The sequence below is a fragment of the Varanus komodoensis genome, unplaced genomic scaffold, assembly GCF_004798865.1.
Source record: "Varanus komodoensis strain SLA01 unplaced genomic scaffold, ASM479886v1 scaffold3, whole genome shotgun sequence".
NCBI lineage: Eukaryota > Metazoa > Chordata > Lepidosauria > Squamata > Varanidae > Varanus > Varanus komodoensis.
The window spans coordinates 52,877,272-52,904,692 of record NW_025335761.1 but is presented as its reverse complement, the minus strand read 5'-3'; the positions used below and the strand labels follow the sequence as shown (position 1 = coordinate 52,904,692).

At 43.4% G+C, this 27,421-nt stretch overlaps 1 protein-coding gene across 10 annotated transcripts in view; it reads right to left on the bottom strand.

The window, feature by feature from the left end:
- Positions 1–27,421, bottom strand: part of TECPR2 (tectonin beta-propeller repeat containing 2) — a 54,805-nt gene that overhangs the window by 27,255 nt on the left and 129 nt on the right. The window contains exons 1-15 of one of the 10 annotated variants that reach the window (XM_044437249.1): positions 27,078–27,396; positions 22,812–23,523; positions 22,411–22,684; positions 21,721–21,849; positions 21,255–21,386; positions 19,594–19,751; positions 18,252–18,564; positions 15,152–15,284; positions 12,478–12,951; positions 10,229–11,208; positions 8,948–9,131; positions 7,507–7,680; positions 5,892–6,072; positions 3,019–3,160; positions 724–964 (exon numbers count right to left, since the gene is read on the bottom strand). In XM_044437249.1, the coding sequence (XP_044293184.1) occupies positions 724–964; positions 3,019–3,160; positions 5,892–6,072; positions 7,507–7,680; positions 8,948–9,131; positions 10,229–11,208; positions 12,478–12,951; positions 15,152–15,284; positions 18,252–18,564; positions 19,594–19,751; positions 21,255–21,386; positions 21,721–21,849; positions 22,411–22,629 (3,460 nt within the window). In that variant the 5' untranslated portion in view covers positions 22,630–22,684; positions 22,812–23,523; positions 27,078–27,396. Of the gene's footprint in view, positions 1–723; positions 965–3,018; positions 3,161–5,891; positions 6,073–7,506; positions 7,681–8,947; positions 9,132–10,228; positions 11,209–12,477; positions 12,952–15,151; positions 18,096–18,194; positions 18,565–19,593; positions 19,752–21,254; positions 21,387–21,720; positions 21,850–22,410; positions 23,524–27,077; positions 27,398–27,421 lie in introns of those variants that run through there. The other 9 variants (XM_044437253.1, XR_006415424.1, XM_044437250.1 and 6 more) reach the window with 9 other exon arrangements.

Sequence of the window (27,421 nt, the reverse complement as noted above, 5' to 3'; positions counted from 1 at the left end):
ACCATATGATTTAAAGCAGCACTCTGGCACTTATTTTTGGGCATGGTCTGAAGGAATGTCAAGCAGCAACTTTGCTCAAGTTGGGCAAGTTTGCACCTCATTAGTGCTCAGAAGGACACAGCCTGGGAAAGGCTCTGTACACCACCTTGAGCTCCTTGGAGGAATGCCGGAACAGACATGCATTTTTTGATAAATTCGTTACAAAGGTAGCAAATCTGCAACCTGGGCAGCAAGGATTTCTGGTCTGCCGAAAAAATGGACCAGCAGAGTTTGCATGAGTGGCTACGATACAAGAGGAGATGAGGAAAGTGCGGTCCTCCAAATGCTGATGAACTGCAACACCCATGAGCCTCACCCACTTAGCCAGAAGTACAGACAATAGGAATTGTGGTCCGACAACATCTGAAGGACCACGCATTTCCCATCCCTGCTATAGAGCCAAGTCCGGTATGCCTGCCCAAGTCCCGCTGACTGTGTTTGCCCAGCTCAGAGGAGAAAAACACAATGAAATACAGGGTGATGCAAGGCATCCTGCTATGCCTATACAAGCCTTGCAACACCACAGCTGTGCCAGACTTTGAACCTTGCTGTACCATAACAACACAAGCGCGCTTGTCCTGCATCTTTCAGCAAATGTTCTGCACTAAAGTAACTGGGACAAACAGAAACACATTAATGCTCTGCAACTTGCTTTACTATTACAAGCAACAAAATTGCACCTACCTACAAGGCTTCCTTTTGCTACGTGAAGCTCATTCTTCCCAGAGGAGATCCAGACACCGCTACTGCTGACCGCAAGTAGACTTGGCTGACTCTGGAGCTGCTGTGACCAAAAAGCTGTGCGGAGTTTGTCAGCCACCTTCTCAACGGGGGCCTGGGCTGCTGTAGCTACTGTCTGGGTTGCCTGGATTATGGTCTGGAAAAGGCTGTTCTGGTCAAACACGACATAATCCGTAATGCTTACCTAGGGGGAGAAGAATGGGCAAAATGACCAGAGAATGTTAAGCAACCTCCCTTGTTGGATTAGATCAAGGGTCTGTCTAGCATAGGAGCCCGAGTGCCATCTTCCACAGGCTTTGAATACACAAAAGGAGAAAAACATCCACATGAATTCACACACTGGTTGCAATGAGAGAGTTTTTCAGAAGAATTAACTCTCCAACTGAGAGCAACAGTTCCCTTTTTGCCTGGATCATATCCCATATTTGCAGCTCTTTATAGCTACTAGAAAAACGGGGAAAGGTAGCACTGCACAAAGTTTCTGGAATAATGAGTTTTGCACACCTTGCACATCAAGCTGCTTGAATTTTATACTTCAGAATCAGGGACAAGAGAAAGAAAGAACATGCTATCTGGTATGTTGATAATAAAACTCAGCTTTAAATGAGCTGAAATATGAGCTCTGAAGTTATAGTCCTTTGAGAACAGTAAAGAGTACTGCAATATCCTGAATGGGAGTGGATATTGCACCACAAGCAAGCTGCACAAGCAGTGTTTTTTGAAAAAGGGTAGAAAAAACAGAGATGGAGGCATAAAATCCTGTGTTCGACAAGAAAATCAAGACGGCAGCACTAAGCATCTGATAGCACTGGATATCTGAGCTTCTTTCTTTTCTGAGCTCAAGAATGCTCACACACCTCCAAGGTATAAAACCTTTTTTAACACAAAGACGACCTTGGAAAAGCACACAGGGGCTGCATTCCAGTGATTTGGGGGTGGGGGGGTCAAAAGCAAAGAGAACAGAGCCAAAGGCAAAACAGGTAAGACCAAATACACAAAAAACAATACACTTTAGGGCCGGATCCAGCCCACCATAAATGTTTCGGATTTGCTGTGTGCGCACACGCGTGTGGCAAGGTGGTGACTTGTTTGTGTGGCAATTGTTTTGGACTAGCTCCGAGAAAAGGATCTCCATGCGCACGCACATGTGTGCCTGTCCCCACTTCGCACCGCGCCTCCCCACCTGCACCGCCTTGGCAGCCCGCACCCATCGCAGGCACCTTTCAACTGGTCCCCTGTTGAAAAAGTTTGAGGACCCCTGACTTAGAGTAAAACCTCCCTGTCACAGGGTGCATCTTATTCCAACTTTTAGAATGAGGGAGACACTGTACTAAAGCCAGGAAATCACCAAACAACTGGCAGATGGGAGAAGGGCAAAGGGCCAGGGAAGGAGGCACAGCTATTTGGAGAAATAGCAAATTTAGTTCTGTGGCCTGAGGTCCCTTTCCTTGGCTTATGGTCAAAGTTGTGCGAGTTGTAATTCAAAATACCCAGAAGGCATCAGGTTCAAGAACTGTTCAAATAATATAGATTTAGGATAGAAACAAAAATGACAGAATTGAGCATGTCCTACTTTAGGCACATCATGAGAAGGTAAAACTTCCTGGAGAAGGCATTCATATTAAAGAAAGTCAAAGGCAGAAGAGGAAGAAGACCAAATAGGAGATGGATTGACCCTATAAAGGAAGCCACAGCCTTGAATTTACAAGAGGTGAGTAGGGCTGCCATGGATATGGCATTTTGGATTGCTTTCATTCATTGGGTTGCCATAACTCAGAGACAAATTGATGGCACATAACAAAAAAGAGATATAAGAAGCCTCCTATGAATGGCTTGTTTGAGGTCATTTGAAGCCTTGTTTGTCATAGTTTTCATTAGAACCCTTTCACCTGTGGTAAGGATTAACAAAAATGTTAACTATGTGTAAGAATGGCTCCACGGAAGCTGAATCTGAGGGGCAGTACCTCCCCAAGACGGCAAGCAGAGGTCTTGCCCAGACCTTCCTGCTGGGATCCTTTGACTGGGATTTTTTATTTTTATTTATTTTATTTATTAAAACATTTTTATGCCGCCCCATTCGCCGAAGCCTCGGGGTGGCTCACATCATTAAGTTAATATAAATTAAAAATATAAATATTAAATTAAAAATCCAGCCGCCCTGGATTGAAATTATGTCCTTATGCATGGAAAAACTAAAGCTCTTCTCTATTTGTTGACAATAGAATAAGAGGTGCGTACTTGCCACCAGTGTTTATCATCTCCTTGTGGTTTCTTTGAAACAACGCCTGTTCTGAACCACAGATTTCCACAGATGTCTAAAACCCAAATGGTTTGTTGGTCTCCAAGGGTTACACATACAGGTTCTAAACCCTGCATTTCACTGCAAAGACAAACAGAACCTATAACACATTTATACACTATTATTCCCCTGACCCCTCAAGCCTACAGCCTGTTCTATATCGAGCTAACTTTTGCAATATATTTATTTACAGTTCAACCTGAAATGAGAGCTGCTCAATATGATGTTATTGTTTCAGCCACTGAACACGATTCAGCATTTGTAACTAGGTCCCACACAAAGAAATGGGATGGAATTAAGTTACCCTTAATGGAAGCCCTAATTATTTCAATGGGATATACCGTATTTTTCGCTCTCTAAGACACACTTTTTTCCCCCTCAAAAGTAAGGGGAAATGTCTGTGCGTCTTATAGAGTGAATGTGTGTGTGCCTGACGCCCAGGACACTGCTGGCCCGCCTGCACCATGTGGCACCACCTGGCCGGCACATGCTTGGCACGTGCTGCTCCGCCCCCACCCCCCCCGGCACAGGTGAGAGCTGTGCTGCTCAGGGGGAGCGGTGCGGAGGAGGAGAAGCCGCGGGTTTTAACCCACCGGCCGCACGGAGAGACGGACTGCTCACATCCACCGCCCGGGAAGACCTGCTGCCACTGCCGCCGCGCCGCCCGGAAGACCACCGCCGGCCTGGCTGCACCATGTGGCACCACCTGGCCGGCACGCGCTCAGCACGCCCTGCTCCACCCTCCCCCTCTGGCGCGGGTGAGAGCTGTGCCGCTCAGGGGGAGCGGTGCGGAGGAGGAGCAGCTGTGGGTTTTAACCCACCGGCCGCACGAGAGACAGACTGCTCACCCCCACCGCCCGGGAAGACCTGCCGCCGCCGCCACCGCACCGCCCGGAAGACCACCGCCGGCACGCTGCTGGCCCAGCTACACCACACCTGGCCGGCACCCGCTCGGCGCGCCCTGCTCTGCCCCCCTCCTCTGGCGCAGGTGAGAGCTGTTAATCACAGGTCAGTGTGTGTTTTCAAATGGCAACCCGTCTTTTAATGAAGCCCATGGGGAAGTGATGGGGAATGTACCTGTGATTATCAGGAAGCTTTCCATGGATCCCTCCTCTAAAAACTAGGTGCGTCTTATGGTCATGTGCGTCTTATAGAGCGAAAAATACGGTAGGTATAAGGAACTGCTGTTCCATTATGCATGCCACTAGCTGCCCCATAGTTTTGCAAGCAGGTTTTGAGTGGGTTTGCATGACATTAACACAGGTCACTCAAAACCCAGAAAAGTGCAAGCCACCTCATTTCAAAAGGAGTGGTCAATTTTGAAAGCTATTTGTCAAAGCTCTAGTTCCTTTATAAAATGCATCATCATCATCATCATTTGAGGTGGGGAAGAACAGGACATGGTTCCCCAAGGCTTCCTGTCAGAGACATATGAAGGCATGAAGCCCTTTTTAAAAGGAATTGGAGTTTGGCAGCTAGATTTTTCTTGTTTTTAAGTGAATGACACTTTTCCATGATCCGAAGCAATATATTCAACAACTGAAACAATTAGAAAAGAGAGTTTGTCCTTATGACATTATAGTTCAAGGAAAAAAGTATCTTTATGTAAAGAGGGGATAACACCCACCACCCCCTTTTGGTAAGCAAGAGTCACCTGTTTCCTTCATTTCCCAGTGACAGTCTTGTCTTTTAACAGCTGTCAAGAGAAACCAAAGGGAAGAAAAAGCCTATTTGGAGCCTCCCTGGCTTAATATCCAGGTCTGGTATTTGCTTTAGTATGACAGCAGGTATCCCCCAGAACACTGACCCAGGCAAGGTGTCCTACTGCTGCAGTTGCATAAGTATGGCTATTTAAAACCCTAAAATAAAAATTGTGCACATCATGGGCATAAATTTTATTTAAAAATAGCTTCCCAACCACTATCAGCCTCTTCAATGTGCTGTTTCAGCATTTTAAGAGGGCTGTCAATGACTGCCAAAATGGGGATGATGAAATCCAGCTGCCAGGCCAATCTTTGTGATCCCTGGGGGCGGGGCAGGGGGGAGGACAAAAAGCTCCAGCAAGCCAAATTGCACAGGTCCTGTCCCAGGATCTACTGAGATTCCTGCAGGAGGACCAACAGAGGAGGCGGCGATAAGCAACCCACAGTGAGCCTGTCAGCCACGCCATGGGTCCTTTGCAAAACAACCAACCCACCCACTGCCAGGACAGGCTGGTATAATCTGTGCAGCCACCCACGGCTTAGCATAAACCACATATGAAGAACTGGCAACTGAAGAGCCACTGGTACAATTGGTTGTACAAATCTTAAATAATTATCTTGGTAAAGTGGATGCACATAAATTTGGCTAATTAGTATAATTTATACAGGCAGGAGAATTTCACTCTTCTTGAGACTAAATTTGTACTTGTCTGGCCACAAGAGATGAATCTCACTATGAACCAGAGAGTACACACAGAGCTCAAATTTTTGAACTTTAAGTTAAAACAGTATTTAGTGATTATCCATGGTAATGTGGCCACACAGGCCTATCCCACATCTGTGCAATATGAAATGGCAACTGGCACAACATCCTGCGCTATGCCATGAGTGCATGAATACTTTTCCTCCTCTGCACAGTTTCGTAACAGAGTATTTTTCCTGCCATCCCACAGGTCAATGAAACCTACTACCCTGATGAAGAAATGGGCCATCTCACGTGATGAAATATATTCTGCAGGCATGTGCAAGTCTAAACTAAGATGATGAAAAATCCAACCATTGCCCAAGAAGAACTATTACAGAACATACTGACTTAATTAATTGTTTACCTGATGATGTCACATTTCCACTGCTCCCCTTCAGGGCAGAAGCTACTCACACCTTCACGGAAGAGAAGTGCCCGTTGTTCAGTCAATGCCCAGACAACATTATTTCTGGCTGTAACCTGCGACAGAGGATATGGACACTCCACCTTTACTGCTCTGGCACAGGGACGATCCACACTCAGGCCTTCAAGTGAAATACAGAGCACTAATTAAGCATACCACCTCTGTTTTTGCTCCAAGAATACATTTGAGGGGGCAGCATGGGTTTTTATCTGCTTTCTGTAGAGTTTGGGACTTAATTTGGGCAAAGGTGCTGCCTCTCTAGCTCTAGACATGCTTTTGGCTTTCAGTATGTTCCCTTAGTACTATGTTCATCTCAAACCAGTTTTTATTTAAGCTACTTCCATTTATGGTTATATATTCACAAAACTCTTTGAAGACTAATCTAATAACAAAGAAACACCAGATAAACATGATGCCCTCAGAGTCACCATTGATAAATAAAGTGTCGTGGGTCCATTTATTACTGCTTTATTCAGAATTTAAAATGTGCTGCCCCAAACAAGCACATCATTCTTATTTCCTTAATCCTGAATGAAGAATCCTAGAGTTGCCTCTTGAGAGTTCGTCTGGGCAGGGATATCAGGACTTTACGAGTTCACTGGATGTAAGCAAATGTGGAGATATAAAGATATTTGGAAGCGTTATGCATTCCTCTGCATAAACAGAAATCAACACAGTGGCAGCTATGGCTCACACAAGCAGAGCTGGCTCAGTGAGGATGGAGAATGTCTGTATTTCTTCTGGATCTTTGTGCCTGCTCTGTTCAGCCAGCTAGTCCTCAACCTAGTCCTCTCCAGATGTGCTGAAGTATAACTTCCAGCATCCCCCAGCCAGCTGGGCCTAAAATATTTCATGTGTATAATCCAATATATCCAAAAGGCATCAGGTTGGGAAAGGCAGCCTCAGGATAAAATGTTTTAATAAATAAATATGTTGTAAGCTGCCCCGAGGCTTAAATAAATAAAATAAGTAAGTCTGGATGGTTTAAAAATGATAGAACCAAATTTTGGAAGTGGCAGAAAAACAAGGGCTCATCTAGGCTGTGGATTCCAGGGGAGCTGCAAGCTGAGTGAGGGAACTGTCATGTAGCACATATGGGGAACTCCAGGTTGCAGAGGGCTGCTTTAGGCTGGAAGTGGTCTGTGGGCTGGAAGTGTTTTGCCGCACAAACCCATGAAGGCAACAAGCAGAAAACTCTACAGCATTAATGGAGAAGGCACACGTTGGCACAGCACAGGCATGATACTCAAACACTGACAAAAAGTGAAATTGTGGGCTACCACTTCCCCAGAGCCTCTCGGGAGACAGAAAAATATTTCTCAAGGGGCCTGTGGCCAGCTTAGTCTTTAGGGATTCCTGTCAATAACAGAAATGACAAATACCTGTTAAACTTGAGTTTCTTGACACCCGAAACAAGTTCTAGGCTCTTGCATGAGCCAAAGGTATAAGAGCCCACTGGGAATAGATCAGCTGTCCAATCCCTAAGAGTGGGCAAGCTGGACCAGTGCTCTGGCTCAATGTAAGGGAGTCTTCCAATGTTCCAAGCAGAGGTTACCTGTCTGCAGATACAGATCTCCATTTGTTCGAATAATCCAGGCAGTGTCATCACTCAAAGATACAAAGGCTGATTCAGGTAAAGCTTCATACCAGTGACGTTTCCCTTTTATAGTTACTTTTCCACAGGCAAAAGCTTTATTTGTTTTTTGTTCAACCTTCCAGAGTAGAGTCCCTGCAGAAGGAGCCTCACATTAATCAGAACAAGCACAATTAGAGAGGTGTTATCTAGCACTGATTTTTTTTACACAATCCATTTTTGCTTAACCACTAGCTATTTTAGTGTTTGGAATACTGCTGAAAGATCTGCTTGTAGGGAGAAAAGGAGATATAGGAAGGTGCACTGTACAAAAGAAAAATCACAGAACAGATGGAGGAACCAATTCAAAGCGAGAGAAAAAGACTGTCCTCCTGTTAAATGCCCCTCCCATATATGGCTAAAATGCCAAGAAATTAAACCAATCACTGCTTGTATAACACAATATTCACAGAAATTACGCAACGGTGAAAACCTCTTTTGTACAACCAACAGAATGGAGTGATAAGCCTTGGTATACATCAGGCTGCAGGTGTGAGTGTCCATGTCTATGTTTGGATGCCCACCTATTCAAATGTCTTCTCCACTCCCAAAGCCTCCCACTATGCAGAACAGCAGCATGTCCAACGAAGGTCACCTTTCCTCCAGCATGCATTTTCTCTATGGACAGGAAGGTGAAGGCGGGGACAATCCTTGAGAAACTTTCAAGCATGTAGCCTAACCAGTCCATTGGCAACCTGAGTTGATGAAGCTCAGGAAAACCTCTCTACAAAGGACAGCCCAAATCCCTTCCATCAGGACTGCAGAACCTCAGGCACACAAGACAATCCAACCATCCAAGGTTCTGCAGATGGTCCTACCCTTTTCAGTAAATATGGGATAGTTTACTGGCTGTTATACAGGTTCCCCCCATTCAAAAAGTCTTTGTTATTGGCAGTAGGGCCTTTTCCCTAAATATGCTCCTATTTCTTGTACATTGGCAACTGCCCATTTTGCATTTATCCTCCATTCTGCACTAGAATGCAGCCCCAGGAGCTTATCCAAAATGGAACTGAGCTTTCAGGATGAAAGAGATTCAACACTCCAATCCTCCATCTTCAGCCTACTGTATTAAAAATGGTACTAATGCAACAGACTATGCCCAAACCAAAGAAAATGCTGAGGCCTAGAAGTCTCTACCAGGCAATTGGTTCAATGTGGTGTGTGTACAGTGGGCCCTCAAGTTTTGTAAACGACTTGTAAGAAAGGATCCGACACTGACATTGTCTAATAAAAATTACCTCTGTATGTAAGAGGCATAACTATATGTTTTAATCAAACAAAGAAGAGCACGAAGGCTTTCGGGAGCTCATACAAACCTGCCAAACCAGGTACAAAAGGCAAAAAGCATAACAAGTTTACCTACCTGAAGGAGAGGCTGCCACCTGCTGGACATTCTCTTCAAACTTCTGCCAGCGCAGACCAGCACTAGGTAAAGCACTGCAGTGCAGGCTGCCTTTGTAATCCAGGCACCAAACGTATTTCTCGGAGACAACCAGGCTCAGTATTCCATAGCCAGGACCTGCATAGCCCATCCAGCTTTCTGCAAACTAAAGACTGGAGAGTTAGAATAGGGCGCAGTATTTTTATTGGTATAGGAAAGCTGCCAAATTTGTGAGATATTTTTACTACATTTCTCTAATAGCATCTTTCATGGTTTGTTGAACAAAGCATGCCTGCTTCATCGACTATGGACAACTTCAACGCCTACTGGTCTCTAGCAATGAGTTTCCACATTTTTGTCTCATGGGACTTTCTTCACTTTATCACCAACCTTGTTTCAATAACAGTATACAAGCTGAAGGATTTCTGGAGAGACTCATGGCTAGGAAACACCATTTGTTGTTGTTGTTAGTCGCAAAGTCGTGTCTGACCCATTGTGACCCCATGGACAACATTCCTCCAGGCCTTACTGTCCTCCACACATTCTAGTAAAGAGTTCTTTGACTCTATTAGAACTCTGAAAACCCTAGTTAAAGGGTAAGTTTCTTACACTGATGAATGCCAGATAAAGAAACAGATCCTTTCCTGTGCAAGTGTCAAACACAGAAATGGATTGGTATAACAAACGTAACTAGCCAAGAAAAGGAGAAAGTGCCAATTATTCCCTTTCCATCAACCCTATCTTTAAAAAATTAACTTTCTTCTTCATATTAATGACTTCCAAATGTCCCAGGACATTGTTCCTAATTCACTACGCCACCCCTTAACAACAACAACCATAAGCCAGCTAGAGTTGGCGTTTCTGGTTGTAATTTTTTTAGATGCAGCTTTTGGTGAGCCATCACTCATCTGGAATGCAAGCAGACCACTCAACAGCTCATGGGAGACTGGCTCCAACATCCTAAACAATGTGCTTCCCTTAACAGTTGTACTAAAACACATGGTTCGCCTGGAGAAGTGCAAGTGAAATTCTGTTCCTGCAGGGACTTTCCTCCTCCCACAGCCCTTATAGCATTCTCCAGAGGAAGGCTGCAGAGGACCCCCTGTGAACAATGCGGACGTGGTGATGGAGGATGCATGTGTGTATTATGTGTGTGTCTGTGCAGCACTGTAGGAACTGGTGGAGAAGGACGGCATTAATATGAGTGCAAGAGACTCCCAATTATTCTAGGCACTGTTACAATTCTTGTGTACAAGATCGTACCTGATCAGACTTTAAAAGCACACCTTCCTCTATGTTTGTTCTGACTTTATCCTGGGAAGGCAGGCAGACTCCCATTTCTGCCATGCTAGTCTCTGAAGAGGAGTAAGGCAAGCCATGTCCATAGATATCTTCCTCATCACTGGATGCAGATCGTTCTGCTCTTACGTCGTGGGTGTTGCTTATCCATTCACTGGCAGTGTTAGGGCTGGTTTCAGTTTCAAACGTCTCCTGAACATCCTGCCCATGTAATGCACTTTCTTGAGGACTTACCTCTTCTCTGGAAAGGGCAGCAGGAGGAACAGTGGGAATTAGTGGGGCCAGCTCCTCTAGAGGATCCTGCAGTGTCTGGCCTACGTGGGGCTCAACACCCACACCCTGACCAAATGGCTCCTCAGTACAACTGGCTGTGCTCACAGCTACAGGCATCCCTTTCTCGAGGCTTGGTTCTTGCAGAAGATCTGAAGTATCCAGTAGACCTAAATCATCTAAAGCGCCCTCTGTTTTACTGGGGAGAGGAAACTGTTCGCTGCTTTGGGACAGTTGCTTTGAGCTGGTTTCAGTTTGTTCACTCGGAAGATTCCAGTTCCGCTCAGCATCAGCACTCCGCACTTTGTCATCTGTGAGAAGCAGCGGGGGCAAGGATGGTAAGGTGTTTATGGCAGAGGATGTCCCCATCTCATTCTCCCCATTAGAAAATTTCAGCAGCTCAGGCACACTGTCATTGTCCTCCGGTGTTACAGTCACTACCGATTCTGGAGACTGAAGTACGCTGAATGTTTCAGAGCCATTTTCTTCCTGCCACACACACAAGGATTCTTGGTCTGCAGAACTCATGCTTAAGTGGTCCACCATGCTGCTCACCAAGTCAGAATTAAGGGAGGGTGAATCAGTATTTACAGACCGAGGGCTCTCAGCAAAGTCCTGATGCTCAGAGCAGGGTGAGCTTTCCAGAGAGCTGGGTTTCCTCCTGATCCCATTTTCTAAGTCCACACATAATTGGAATACATGGTAGGATGGGGAAGAGGTTGGGAAGAAAAAAGAGAAACATGCATTAACTGAGGGAACAGCATTTTGAATGCAAGGAACAACTCTATATTTGAAGCTCACTATTTGACTTCACGTGTACGTGTGTGTGTATTTTCAATCTGAACTATAAATCCTAGCTATGATATAAAGCAGCCTTCCCCAACCAGGTACATGTCAGTTGTTTCAGAGTTCAGTTTCCATCGACTGCAGCCAGCAGCATGGCCAGTGGTCAGGAATGTTAGGAGTTGTAGAACAAAGGATTTGGGAGGCATCAGCCTGGAGATGGCCAATATACAGCACTCTATTACCATCTTTTCTAATAGGAGATTTTCTCCAGACTTCTAGGCAGAGTTTTTCCCCAATCAGTTACCATGGCACATTTTTAAACTGGAGATGAACCTAGGACCTTTGGCATGGCAAGCACGCTCTCCACCAGTGAGCAAAGATGCTCTCAACCAAGTCAGTGCAAGCTTAATTGATGTGCAATAATAAAGAAGGTGCATCATAGTGGCTAACTGGCTGAGCTATGCCTTAGGAAAGGCACATCTGCCCTCCATCTACAATATGGAAAAGGCAGGGCTGGTGCACAAATTATAAGAAAATAACGTATGTAAAGTGCCCTGAATCCTATAAAGTGCTCTATACTTGTTAACATTATGATTACAGTTATTTTCAACAGTGAGACTTGGTGTCTACCCACTCAAGGTACTGAACTTCATGCCTGAAGCCTTAAAACTTATGCGTTTTTGGTCTCAAAACAGCTATTTCATATGGCCAGGTACCAAAATCTCTGCACCAGCTATAGCTATCCATAAGGGTCCACCACACATGAAAGGAAAAGAAAGCTGGTTAAATATGCCAACTAGAAAGGGCCAATAGATTAAAGTTAACCCATTGAGCTAGATTTAGGAGATTCTAAAAAGCCATGTACTTTTACCTGTGCAGGAATGATTAGGAAAGTTTGTGGGGGGAAAGTAGGCTCAGGAACATAAGTCAAGATTCTGTAGTGTATTCAGGTTAAAAAGCAAAATGAAAATGCCCCCTCCCCCTTTTCATTACAAAGGTATACATGAATCCATTTGATCAAAAGAGATAGCACTTGCTTTCATTCAATATCCTATTGTTTATATTTTACCTTACTGGATCCAAGAGCAATTTTACAAGTTAGATGCCAAGAAGACGCCATTAGAGAAGAAAGCGTCAGAACAGACTTTTGTATTTACCTTGTCTTTTCTTTTTTTTCTTTTTCACTTTGATCTGTTTGACAGTGAATGCCTGATTGAAGTCTTCAGAGCTGATCGTGCTGAACCGTTGCCCTTCTCTCTGAACTTCTGATGAGGTTAGATCTCCACTGGTCAAGAAACTGGAGCCACTGTCCACAGAATTCATGGAGCTGCTCCTGCTTCTACTTCTTGGTTCACTAGCTACTGAGTAGCCCCTTCTTCTGGGGTCAGTGCTCAGGTCCCCTAGCTCATCAAAGCTCTGTGAGCGAATTTTCTCTGTTAGTAGTGCTGTGTCCAAGGAAGCTGTATCTACAGAGCCATTTTTGTCACCAGGTGTTTGAGGTGAGGGGAAGCTAATTAATTTTTGGTTTACTTCTGGAGACGGATTAGATGGCATGGATGCAATAACTGAGTGTGGACTTTGTAATTTTGGACTCAAATCAGTTAATGGGCTCATCATTTTTGAATCCATATCTGAAATTGAAATGGCAAACATTAGATAACAATTACATTCTGTTAATTTAGGAAATAATGACTATGGGGGAAGATGAGAATGTTCTATAAAATTATGAATGGGGTGGAGTAAATGATACTTTTTCTCCCTCTTTCACAAGAATGTGGGGTAACTATGATGGACAGCAGACGCAGGAAAGTATATCCTTCAGCTGACACAGGATTAATTCACACAATTTGCTGTGGCAATATGCAGTGATGGGTGCAAGCTCAGACAAATTAAAAAATACAGAAGTTCTTGAGAGACTAAGTTATCATGAGCTATTAACCATAATAGGAAAAAGCTCTGCATTTGGAAACAGCATTCTTCTGCACAGCAGATACTGGGGAATAAAGGAAGGCAATTGCCCATTTTGTATTACTTTGTAGGTTCCCAGAAGCCTCTAGTGAGCCACCACGGGAAACAAGATGCTGGACCTTTGGTCCATTCCTATGTGGCTCTTAGTGTTCACATGACCTTCAAAGAAAAGGATATGTTCATGTGCACATTTTCCTGAGAGCAATAGAACAAGAAACAAACTAGGTGACTGAAGAACACTGAAAGGCCAATTTCTCATTAAAGTTAGCACACACTCTCAAGTGTTATACAATCTGGCTAAAAGGGCAAGTTAGGGTGAATCATGTTGCACAGCTTGAAATTTCTTTTAAAAGCTGTGCTTCAAAAAACTGCTCTGCCTAAGCCAGAATTAATTCATAGTGACAACACGTGGGAGAGCTCTCACACGACTGCCAAGCAGTGAACAAAGCCTCTTTGTCATGAGGGGGAAGCCTGGCTTGACTACTTTGTCTCAATGGCAGCTGTGTCTATTTGTCAAGAAACATCTGGCTATAGAATGAAACACAAACCCTGTATTTTTCATTTGCAAACTGATCCTGACATGCTCTGTCAGATGATTAGGATCAGCATCCCGGCTGATAGTGATAAGGTTGTTGTAATATTTGTCCCCAAGCATCTGGCAATGACCTAACAGGATCTGCTACCAGGCAGGGCAGCCCAAGATACAATCAACAGGCCTATTCTCTAAGAATTTATCTAGTCCAACTTACCTAGCCCAAACTTGTGCCCTCCAGATGTTGTTGGACCACAGTGCTCATCATCCCTCACCACTGGCTCTGCCAGCTAGGGCTGATGGGAAATGCTATCCAGTGACATATGGAGAACCACCTGCTCCCCTCTGCTGATAGACGCTATCTTAATAGCCTTAAATCTGACTCCTGCTTGCTTCACTGAGGAGCCCAGGAGAATTCACCATCAGAACCCAGCCCCACTCATACAAGAGGAAGTCTCAGTCATGCTGCAGTCCTCACCCACAGCTGCAGTTCCTCCCACTTCATGTCAGGTTCTCGGCAAGTCTGAGGGGGGGACACTTGGGAGATGCAAAGGGCTGCAGCAGGGCAAATTGGTGCAAACACACATCCCACCTTAACCTACATTTCTTTGGAGACAAGCTACCATCCCATATCCTTAAAAATTTCTGAGAATAATAATGTATCTATGTAAAATGAATGGAAAACATACATCCATGAGGTCCAATGGGGGGCATTGGTGGACACATCTGCAATTTTCAGAGTGTCATGGACACTCTAACAAAATGGTTCCCATAGGGCAGCTTGTCCATTCATAAAATGATTGCATGGTGGACACAGCAATTCACAAGAAACTCATTTTCCAGAAGGCAAACTAGTGAGATTGAAAGACAAGTAACCTGCCCAAAGAGATAATTACAAGGAGAGGTGGGTTCAAAGCTCTAAAACACAAAATCACTCTTCTGAACCCAGTGATGGCTTGGGTGGTAACTGCAGCACTTGGCTTTCCTGTAAACCAGTGTTCCATTTTTTAAAAGTTCAAAATTAAATTAAAATAAAATAGAAATCAAGATGGGGCAAGAAGACTTGCAAGCCACAACAGCAGTGCCTACAGGCACGCTCGTGCTTATGATGCCAGGCTGGAGGCCTGTATGCCCATGTCAATCTGATCTAATGCACCACAAGCAGAAGGCAGCAGTAGCAGCAATCTGCTTGACCATGGTGGAATTTTCCCTACACAGGGCTGAGGAGTCAATCAGTCAACTGCATCCACTCAAAGAACACGAGAACACTCACCACACACATCAATCACTTTACATGTGCTATACAACTTAGTATGCTAATATGTGCCAACCTATTGACCCCAATCCCTCAGGCTTGCTTGAGATTCTGATGATATCCCTGTCTCCCTTTAAGAGGAAAATTTCATTTTCTGTACAGGATACAGACACAATATCGCCAGATCCTTCCAAGCTGCCAATCATAGTCTGCAAAAACAAGGAAAAGTTAAAGATAGGCTTCAAATGTGCCAAGAAAAGCTCTTTAGGATGCAAATAGCACTTCAGAGTTGTTTTTGTATTTTTGGCCAGTGACATTATATAATGAAAACAAGAAGCCAAATGACACTACCAGAAGAAGAACTAATACAGGCCTGATGTATGCAATGCTTACAGAAATGGGTTATAAAGTGCTTTATAATTTAGTTCAGTTGTGATGATGATTCAACTCTTGTTGGCATGAGAAGTGTAAATTCAGACTAGGTACTTTCAAATACCAAGGTAGCATAAAAGTTGGCAGGAACCCACAAAAAGTCTATTAAAATGAAAATAAAGCAAAGGAATACAGCTCTATAGTAGCAGCTTAGAAATGCAAATAATACCCAGTAGCCTACAAACCACAAAGTTTTTCTTAATGTCCAAATTCTGCAAGTCATTATTCATTAATGCCAATTTATAAACCTGCATGGAGTAAAAGTAGTGGCCCCATTAATTTCCTTTTACTGGCGCAAAGAACAAAACTTTTATTTGGTTTTCTCCCCAGCCTCCTCCACTGTCTCTAACAAGCTACAAGTGTTACCATGGTACCTTCTCCACAGCCCACTAAAACTGTCTCAGAGGCGGTGTTCTTCATTTCAAGATTAAATCACACAGTAAACAAGTCACAGCAGAACTGATTAGAAGCTGCTATTAAAGACTTTGCAGTTCAGTGAAGAATCCAAGTAAAATACACATACTTTTATGTATCCAGAACTGTATCCACAGTTATACTGTGGCTGGAACAACAGTGGCCATCACACATCTTAAATTTAAGACATGTATCAACATAATTGGAGAAATGGAGCAAGTCATTCTAGCCACTGAGCAGATGGCCATGAGCAAAAACTCTCTGGTTCAGTTTCTACTTCTAGGTTCAGGAATAACAAATTACTTAACAGACTTAGACTAAAGAATGAGGATTGCAGAGCACTCTTCAGACCAGTATCATGCTCCTCCAAGGGTGCAACTTTATGGGTTGCACCCTTGAAGATCATAACTCCTGAACTCCAAGACCTACAAGCATTCTGTGCAAGGCAAGACGAGTTGAGCAGGCAACCTTCACCTCTCAGCACTCCCACCCTGCAGTTTTCCCTGGGTGGGCTTTTCGTGCCTGTCATCTAGCAGGAGAGCATTGAAGAGAGAGGGAAGAATGCTGGAGAGGACTCAGGATAACTCATATCCTGGACTGTCCAGTCTCTTGCCCTCCCTGCCCTTCCCCCATCCTCCAAGGTTGAGTTCCTGACATTGGAGGGCAGCCAGTATGGTTCTTTCCATATAGACTGCAAGGAGGAGTGGGGACACAGCTTCAGTTCCCCCTTCCAAGGGAATCTGAAATATCCTACATCCCCCCACCCCCAAGTCACTGTTCAGGGGCAAAAGGATTCTTCCTTAAGGGACAAATAGAGAATTACAAAGTACAGTGCATATATGAAATATGCACATTTGCATGACCTGCCTGGAATTCATTGTAATGCCCTCGAGAAGCAAACATGGGCACTCAGGGAAAAATAATGTATGGGTCTATTGCCTGGGGAATTGAGTCCATCAGGCACCTGGGTACAGCAGATTCAGGGGATTACTCAAATGAACCTGAACCCTGTTTGGAACATATAGCAAGTTTGTAAATTAAAATATAGTTTTCAATATACCGGAACGGCCCCACAAAGATCTGTAAACATCCAGGGCATATAGAAACTTGCGTTAGTAATTGAAAGAGAAAGAAGAGATGGAAAGTGGGCAGGGGGACACAGGAAGGAGAGAATCGACCTGCTCAGGTCTCTTATAGTGAAGTATCCTGGAAGCAACTGAGAGGAGAGGTTGACTTCTGTTAGATTAAAAACTCTCCTCCCTAGTTTTTACAGGGGTGTTTCAAGAAAGACAAAAATGCTAAAGGACACCAGTTTTCTTTCCTCAGCAACCTTGTCAAGCTGACTATCCATTATAAAATGCTCAGGGTTGAAAACCAGCTCTGTATCTGAGCCCTCAAATGCTATATAGATCAAGGGCAGGGCAGAGCAAAAAGGGGTGTTCCCCCCCATAACTCCCCTTCTCTCCCCAAGAGGCAGTACAAACTGCCTGTTCCAGCCTGTCTGAAGCCTCAAACAGTTGCACTCAGTTTAGCAAGTGAGGAAACCCGCAACACTTGCTTGCAGATCCCACTTGTTTTAATTTAATAGTCAGCCCCATATCTTTACATATTCTCCTTCATTCGATTGTTACCATATATTGTTCAAAATGTAAATTGGTAAATACAGTGTATGTTTTTCAACTTTTAGCTTTTAGTTTCAGCTCAGAAATTTGAATATTTGAAACAGAATCTGAAATCCTTCCCTGGCTAAAGAGGCATAAAGGTCTGGAAATGATCCAGAAAAAATGGAATGCTTTAAGGCACCACCTCAGGAAACCAACAAACCAGCCCTGCTTGAATGGAGCAGACTTCAAACTGTACCCAGAAGCCCTCTCCACCATGCAGGGATTCCACAGTAAATAGAGAAAAGTGTTTCCCTGCTTTATTGATGATGTGCCTATACACAGTTTATCTTAAAACCAAGCCACAAATTTGTATGGAGGATCCACCTTCCCAAAGAAGAAATCTACTTTTGGAAAGTCCCTCTGCCCCATTTTTTTGGAATGCTGCCCCCTGCATTTAACAGGGTGTCCTGTTGCTCTGTGTAGTATTTTCAGGGGACTGAAGAAGCTGCTACAGGCTTGCAATGTTCATTTCCATCAGCACAGTTGATTCACAGTGTATCTGAGTCCAACCTATAACAGGTTACAAAGCCAAAACATTAGCAAAGCATTGATGAATCTAAAAATATTCCTTTACATCACTAATCATGTAACTATTCCATAAAAACATACCTTTGAACTGGGCTTGAAACGCTACAGATCAAATACAGCTGCACTGCTTTCCCTTACCTGGTTTTTTGTGTCTAATAAATAAATGCTATATTCATTCCAGCTGAGCACCCAACCTTCCTGGAAAAAGCAAGAAATGAGTCCAAGCTGCCTCTCTGGGAAATTAGAGTTGCTTTTGCTTAAGGGTTCCACTCGGGGATATAATTCAAAAGGCTTCATTCCAGCAGTGAGCACATCTTTCAAAATAAACGTGGCCTGAACAGTTCCATGGACATCTGATTTCCAAAGACGGATACTAGGCCTTGCAGCAAACAGTGTTAAATCACTTTGCTTACACAACCCAGGTATAAAACATGCTCCAAGTTTTCCAGCACTAAAATTTAAAACAAAAGGATTATCAAAGCACACAATTCTATTTAGGTGAGAAAAGACATTTTAAAACTATTAATTTTAAGTACAAGTGGATAAAGCTTTGGAAACAAGTAAAAAGACAGCTGTTGTGCCTGTCATCGTTTTTACATATTGTCAAGTCATCTCCATGCAATGATGATCCTATGAATGAATGCCCTACAAACTCTCCTGTCCTGCTCAACTCCTGTAGCAAATGAGCTGCAATTCATGTGAATATATATGAACACAGGCCAGGCTGGGATCTACAGGGCTGTGCCTGCTCATCCACGCTTGCACCAGAGGTTTCCTAGCCCTTTCTCCCCCTCGCAACCTGTTTTCCCACCACCACCACCACCACCAAGCTGCACCCAAAGTCCACAAGATTCTTTAGAGTAGCATGTGAAACAACAGTGGGGCTACCACACTTTCTGTGAATGGAAGCTATCTCCTTGCAGTTAATTTACATCCTAGCCAAATATTTCAAACCGTAAGAAAAATAAAATAAAGAGCAAATTTTCCCATCATGAAGGCAGAAAAGAATATGAAGAATCATTTGCAGATCTAGCATGCATACTTTTGCTTATTTTGTAGAATTGTCTGTATAAAAAATTGAGTGTGCTAACTACTGGAGCAGCTGGGGGCAAAAGATATACAGAGGGAGATACATGAATCCAAGGTGACTCATAAGCTTAGAAAGCATGGGATAATAACAGAGGAACAGGTTAGGGTGCAATTCAGGATGCTAACCTCTTACCCTTTGACTGCTGGAAGTTTCTTTATATTTTCATTTGATTATAAAGGTTAACTTTACAATAGTTAAGGACTAAAAACATAAATCATACTTGACCTAAAAGTCTTTTAAATATTTTGAATCATTAGCAGTTTCAGAGGAAAATAATGTACATAAAATGTTTTAGGAAAACTATATTGCGTTATAACAGTTGTCCAACCACCATCTCTCTATGAATTTGAAACTAAGATATTTGCTTAGACCAAAATTTAGTGGAGTTACTTTTTTCTGGGTTGGGTTCCAACTTGCTTGACAGATTTTTGTTCAGTATAAAAAAGAAGACTTCGCTGTGAAGTGGAGACAAGCAAAACCTTCTGGCTATAATCTAGCTGCACAATTGAAGATGGCTCTTCTAGTATCAAGTTGGAGTTGCAAAGACCCTGCAAAAGACATGACATGAATACTGAACATAATTTCTGAAGTTAAGAACTTGTCTGCATTTAACCTTACAAATCCAATCCTGTTCAAGTTCAGACAGAACTCTAGGACAGCACTTTAAGAGATGTATACTCTTGGGAGTGAGAAAGCTGGCTGCTCTGGGCACACATTCATAAGGGCTGCTGGCTGGTCCGCAGAAGAATCAGAAAAAGAAGGGGGGGAAGGAGCAGGAGGGGGGCTGGAAATGTTTTGGGCCATCCCAAAACACTGAGCTGAGAGAAGCAGGGACGCTTATCTCAAGGCCAGACTTCCCAGGTGAGAAGACAGTCCCTGGGGAAAACCAAGATGTACAGTTAGTGGGAGGGGGCTTGGGACAAGCGAGTTTCTCAGTCACAGACAAGGCAGCCCCAGCTTTGGAGCCCATGAGGCATCATCAGCAGAGGAGGGTGGCCCAATTAGAGCATCACTATGCCGCAAGGAGGCACGCTCATTTTCAGAGGTCCCTCCAGAAGGGATGGGGCCAGGCATCCTCATAAGGAATGTTCCTGGAGGTGAATACAGGAAGTCTGCTACATACGAACCTTCAAGTTGTGAACTTTCAAAGATGCAAATATGCTTTTGTGTACTTTACTGTAATAATTGAAAGAGGTGAGTCCAGCAAAGTGTAACACAGGTCGCACCAACCTAACGCTAATGCCATATGAGGAAGAACCCATCAGACGAACAACACAGGTGCACTTCTGCACTGCCACGTACCCAGAATTATACCTTCTGGAAGTCCTCCAATGTTGCTATAAACCTTTTACAGTACAGTATTATATAGCACATTGTGTTAGCTGGGAACCTGGGCCAACTTCATGAACTTACAAACAAATTGTACTTACAAATGCTATCTCAGAGGAACTTGTTCATATGTAGGGGACCTCCTGTACTGGACAGGGTTCAACAAACTTCTTGGTGCATGCTCAGAGATGCCTTGGCCCCCAACATTTACTGGTTGGGGTTACAGTTGATTTTACCATCTGACAGGCACCCTCTAAAATTCACTTCACATAGCTGACATCACACTCTTTTGAAGAAAGCAAGGTCATCCCATGAAGATGAATGACGGGAAATTCAGGACAGACTCAAGAAAAGGCTTCTTCACAGAGCACTTAAACTGTGGATTTTATTTCCTCAGTATGTGGTGATGGCCAGCAACTTAAGATGGTGGTTAAGGGAACCAGAGAAACACATGGAGGAAAAGCCAATCAAGTACTACTAGTTGTAATAACAATATACTTCCCTGGAGACCAGAGGCAACATTCCTCTCTATGCCAGGTGCTGGGAGACCCAATCAAGCTTTTGTGTTCAAGACCAGCCAGTGAACTTCTCCTAGGCATCCGGTTTGCTACTGTGGGAAACAGGATGCAGGACTGGACAGGCTTTTGCTCTGTTCCAAGATGGCTCTTATGCTCTTCCTTCAACCAAGGGGAAAAAATCTGGGCCCTTGGTATGCAGCTTACCTGATCTAAATCCAAAGCAGAATAGACTATTTTCCCTTTGTCATCACCAGAAAATAATTTCATTCCATTGGGGCTCCATGCCAAGGCTGTGATGCTACTTTTATGGAAACCACACACATTAAACCTCCGAAGCTGTAAAGAAGGAGATCACAGGAACATACAGTGAGTTGATTCCTGGAACCAACTTATTTATCGGTGCTTTTCTATCTTAGCCAAGCAACTTCATATTAGCACAGATCAGAAAATTCACAGAAGCATGTTTGCAGACAATTATCTCCTGTGATATTAAGGCTTTCAAGGAAAATCAAAAGCAAAACCATAATGTGATGGAATAATGTATCTGAAAACTGTTCATTAGGTGCAGATTTTTCTTGGCTGTCATAGCTAAGGAAATGCACAATTAATGGGAACTAAACTATAGGCTATGAGAAGATCATCATAGGTTACAAACAACTTAGACTCTTACTTGCTTGTTTCTGCCAGGCAATGTAGAGACAAGCTGAAAAATAGCAATCTTGCCTGAAGCTGTTCCAATAGCAACAAGATCATCAAAGCAGCTCAGGAGCTTCACAGCAGTAATAGACTCATTTTTCCCCTGACAAACAAAGGGAAAAAAGGTAACTCCAAAATCAAGGCACCAAGTGTATTTGTTGCATCTTCAACAAAGATGGGGCACCTGAAGGAGACCACCATACCACATATACCCTCTCCACAATCCCCTAACCTTGCAAATCTCAGGAAGAGAACCTGGCCCATGTTACCCCATCACTTAAAGTTTGGATATGCAGGGATATGCAGGAGTGCTTTCTATGTGGTGACTCCCTTGTTGTGATTCTTGCGCCCTAAGCAGGCCCAGTTGATTAACTCCTTGGGAGGTTTCCGAAAGCCACAGAAGACCTTTCACCTGCGGAGGTGCCTCAGACTAGAAAGTAACCCTCTCCATAAAAATCACTAGCCTCACTCCCTTTTTGCAGGGATACACTGTAGCAGGAGCTCTGTAAAGAGGGTCTTAGGGTATGGGTGGAAAGGCAATCTTTTGGATACCCTTAAACCAAGCAATTAAAAACTTTAAAACCAGCCCTTTAAACCTGGTCCAAAGTTCCAGGAAAGGACTAAAAATAAAGCCACACTGTTATTAGGAAGTGTTTGACTATACCTCAAAATTGTATTTTTTCATCTGGTTTAAGTGCCTGCAGTATAAGTATAGCATTCCAATACTGCTGCCCACAGCAATGTAGTCCCCATTGGTATCGAGGGCGGTGAGGTACACCACAATGGAACGAAATCCCTTTTGAATCTTTGTAGGAATAGCATTGAGGAGGTAGTACATGGGGCAGAACTCCTTGAAGGTAAATGATGGAGTCGCTGATGCCATGGTAAACAGCTATATGTGTTACCTATGGGCTGGAAAAGATACATTTCATATACTCCTGCAGTCCACAAAAAAAAAGCAATAAAAAAGCAATTTTTGTTATATTTACCATTCATGTAACTGAGAGCAAATTCAATGAAGGTGAAGGAAAAGAAGATAATGTACATTAAATAATTGTTACTTACTGCATCACATATTTGGAACTAGTTAGCCAACCATGTTTATACAACATTTTGCTTCCCATCACCTAAGAAAGAAAAATACTGTGCAAATGTAGGGTAACTTAGGATAGACACAAAACAAATCTTTCAACTCACTACACTTCTCCATTATTCTTTATACGGGCTGTGTACAGATATAGTTTTGCATTATGCAAAGGAACCCTGGGCTCATCAACTCCCCACTCCCTTCTCCTCTGGAACAGCCTCTGGAATGAACACTAGTTAGCCTTAACTATAGTTTACCGAAACAAACCAACTTCAGCCTTGGGTTATGAAGTTAACTTGATTCAATAAACTAAGACTAACCACAGGTTAGGGTTTGGGCACAATGCTAAATGGCAGTTTAAAAAAAGTTACATTGGAGATGAACATAAATATTTAGATTCATGGTACCACTATTAGTTTAGACAAAACACATAGTAGCTTTGAGCCTCTGCAGGCAAGACTGCTTCCTATTGCTACACAAGTTGAAGATACAACAAATTGTCTCCACTCCTGCCAACCCCCCCTGCTCCATTTAAGCCAGTGCCAATGCCTATACAAAGATCCACAGCTGGCACAGAAAATTATGCAGAATTAACGCCTATGCAAAAGGCTGAGATCAAGCAAAGAAAAACCACACCTGGGATTGCAAGTAGCTGAGCCAGGTAGGTGACTTTCAAAATGCATTGTTGAGCTATAATGGAAGTGAAAGGTAAATTCCAGTATACACTGTTTCTTGCTGAAAGGAGAGTCTAGTAAATTTTGGCATCCCTCTGGTACTGGCACTTGCAATTTATTTATTTATTTATTTATTTTATTTAGAAAATTTCTATGCCACCCCATTCGCCGAAGCCTCGGGGCGGCTCACAAAACATCAATTAAAATATAATACGTTAAAAATATAAAACGAATTAACAATATAAAATAAGTCGCCCTGGCCAAAGAATAAAATAAGGAAATAATATTAACAATTAAAATGACATTTGAATAAAAAGGTCTTCGCCTGGCACCGAAAAACAAATAACGACGGCACCAGGCGGACCTCTCTGGGGAGCACATTCCATAGATTGGGCGCCACCACAGAGAAAGCCCTCCTCCGAGTACCTACCCTCCTAATTTCCTTCACGGAGGGTTCCTGGAGAAGGGCCTCTACCGCAGATCTCAGGGGGTGGGTGGGCATATATGGACGTAAGCGCTCCTTCAGGTAGCCAGGACCCAAGCCATTTAGGGCTTTATAGGTCATCACCAACACCTTGAATTGGGCCCGGACTTCAATGGGAAGCCAGTGAAGCTGACGGAGGACTGGAGTCATGTGAACATAACGCCCCGTCCCCGTCAGCAGCCTGGCAGCTCTATTTTGAACCAATTGAAGTATCCGGACCGTCTTCAAGGGTAGCCCCACGTAGAGCACGTTACAGAAGTCAAGGCGGGAAGTCACCAGCGCGTGTGTCACCGTCGCCAGGCAGTCATACTCCAGGTAGGGGCGCAGCTGATGGATCAGCCGAAGCTGAAGGAAAGCGCTCCTCGCCACTGCTGTCACCTGAGCTTCCAATGAAAGCTCTGGGTCGAGGAGCACTCCCAAGCTGCGGACCTTGTCCCTAAGAGGGAGTGCAACCCCATTCAGGACTAGGTTCAATTCACCCTCTCCGAAGCCCGATCCGCCAACCAACAGGACCTCCGTCTTGTCTGGACTGAGCTTCAGCTTATTTACTCTAACTAGTGAAGTATTTTAATGATGCAGCTTGGAAGTCTTGACTTCTATATACATGTGAAGTCCTCATCATGCTTTCCGCAATTGTCTACCTATGTGGAATTTACTATGGGCAATACACAGAGTGGATGTCATTTAACTGCACATGTAAATGCAGGAAGACATGGAAGGTTTGGCATCAGAGTTAGGCCAGCATTAAAAGCCACAGCAAGCACCCTGTTCTCATGTGACAGACAACTTGTATAACTGCTGATTTCAAGCACTCAAGTTCTCCATTATAGAACTTTTAGGACCTCGAAACTCATTGACAACTTTCCACAAACAAACAAATCAGATCACCTTGTACAGTATCTATTTAATTAATAAATTAAGTTACCTTGAAGGGCTGTTGCAAACGTTAGAGGATAATGTAATTTACGTATTTATTTATTACATTTATATTATCGCCCCATGACCCATTAGGCTCTCTAGGCAGTATACAGCATAAAACAGAATAAATAACATTAAAAGACAATAGTAACAAAATACATGGAACCTGGCAACTCAACAGGCTATGACAAGGGGTAATACAACTTAAAAAGCAGTAGCAGCTTGAAAACATCAATAAAAACAGTATTAAAACTAATCTTTAGCTAATTATTAAAATGTTTTATAAATAAAGTTTTAACCTGGCACCAAACTGAGAACAAGGATGGTGCCAGGAAAATCTCCTTGAGGAGCAAGTTCCACAGATGGGGTGCAACCAAAGAGAAGGCCCTTCTCCTACCCATCACCTGCCTTGCTCCTTAAGAAGAACCTCTGTTGAAGATCATAAGGTCCAGGCAGGAACAAGGGTGGATAAAAATCAATGATTCTTTTTAGAAGGATGTTCTTGATTTAAATTGGATTTTTATTTAAATTGGATTTTTTAAAATTTATCTAAGGATAGTTTCCTATTTAGGATACATTATAGAATTTTTAGGAGTAACACAATCACAGCTGGTACCACTTCCTCTCTTAAGGTGGTGTTGCCAGCCTCCTGGACCCAGGTGCAAACCCCTACCTTAGATCGTCGAAATTAGCCATGAAGGGCAAGGGTTGAGCATACAGGTGGTAGGACAGACATGACTGAGAACCCTGTGTACCACCTCAGGCTGCAAAAGCTGAAACTCACCCAACAAAATTGGATCAGATGGTGCTCTGGATACCTCCATCAATGGAACTGTTATTATCTGTGGTGTCCAACTCATGACAAATCCAAGCAATTTTATCCTCAAGGTGTCATGCAAGTTTATCACGGTGGGCTAATGTGGGTTCCATGATCTCTCTTTTTGGCTCAGAATGTAAAAGGCCATGACTCACTTGGAAAAGCTCCACTGGTCAGCACTGTGAGGAAGCGATGCTGGTGGCAAAGAAATATCTCTTTGCCACTTTTGCCAGCTCAAATAGGCACAATAATGAGCACTAAGCCATGTTCAGTCAGGCTCATCAAGAATTTTCCTCCACCTAAGTTCTAGCCATCTCCCCTCTTGCTTCATTGTCCTTAGTTCTGGTGAATACCATGCAGCCAGTCAGGCTCTTGGGTGGTCATGACAACCACCTGTAATGCTTTGAATATTCTAAATTATATAATTATAAAGTTGAGATCAACAACAGCAAAGTATGCCAACAGAGCATCTCAACATTTTTTGTTTGATTGCTTCTGTGTTTATACCATAACCTTTGACTGAGTATTTTAACTTCTCTTTCTTACTCTAGATCAAACAGAAGCTCTCCAGGAGTACAGTTAGTTCACATGATATAGAGTGTAAGATCTCAGGAATGTCAAAAAGCATTCAACCAGAACTTAAATCAGATGAACATTGGGACACATAATGCCACAGTGATGTACTGGCAAATACCGTACATAAAAATGGATAATGTTTGGACCTGGCTCTATTAAATTTACAGAGAGAAGAAAACCAGAAAATAAAAATAAGGAAAATTAAAAGGATAGAGACATTTCTGGATTTTTTATTTTGTTTTTTTTAATGTAGAGTGACAGTCTGCTAAACCTTTTGTAATGGTCCTAACAAGAAAACTGGTATTATTCTATTTTCTCCTCCTCACACACTTTTTTATTTTAGACTGGAATAATGCAGAGTAAAAATCCCACTGAATATTCTCAACCAATAACATTCTTGAGAAGTCAGTGCTCACCTTATTCTAGTAAAATTAATCTAAAGTAACTGTCCCATTTCATTTCCATATTCTCAACCAGTCACACCCTTGGGAGCTTTTAAACATTGTAAGCAAAAATCATCACTCCTTTAGCTTTCTTGAGGAAAGTACACACGGGTGGCTGGAAAATAGCAAGCAGTGGGGCAACTCACCTGCATTAAAAGGTACTAAATCAGTATATTTGGAATTCTAAATAGGCACACCATGATCCCTGAATTTTTGAAGAACTGGTTTGTCTGCCTGTGCCATTTGATGGGCATTACAAGCAAGCATGAGGACAGATATAGCACGTTAACAAAGTAAAGTTTCCCTTTTAACGATGGCTCGCTTGAACTCACGTGTTTCCAGGGCAGGTTCTGACAACACACGAGACACAAGACTTCTTCTGAGTATGTGCTGAGTGTGTATCGCCTCCTATAACAAGTCTCGAAGCCCTGAGGTTAGAACAGCCACCAGACAGTCTTGGACAACCACCCCGCCCATCCGGTAACCCCCCGTTTTTTTGGAAGTTAACTACCGAGGGCCGGGAGAAGGGATCCCGACCACTCTTGCTCCTGCCCAGATGAAAGCGTAGTGGAGGCTGCGGGTGCGATTCCCCCGGGCGGGGGACCCATCATCCGCAGCAACGCGTTCCCAGGGCGAGGCGGAGGCTGCCCGCCGCCCGTCCGGGCCGCCAGCTCCA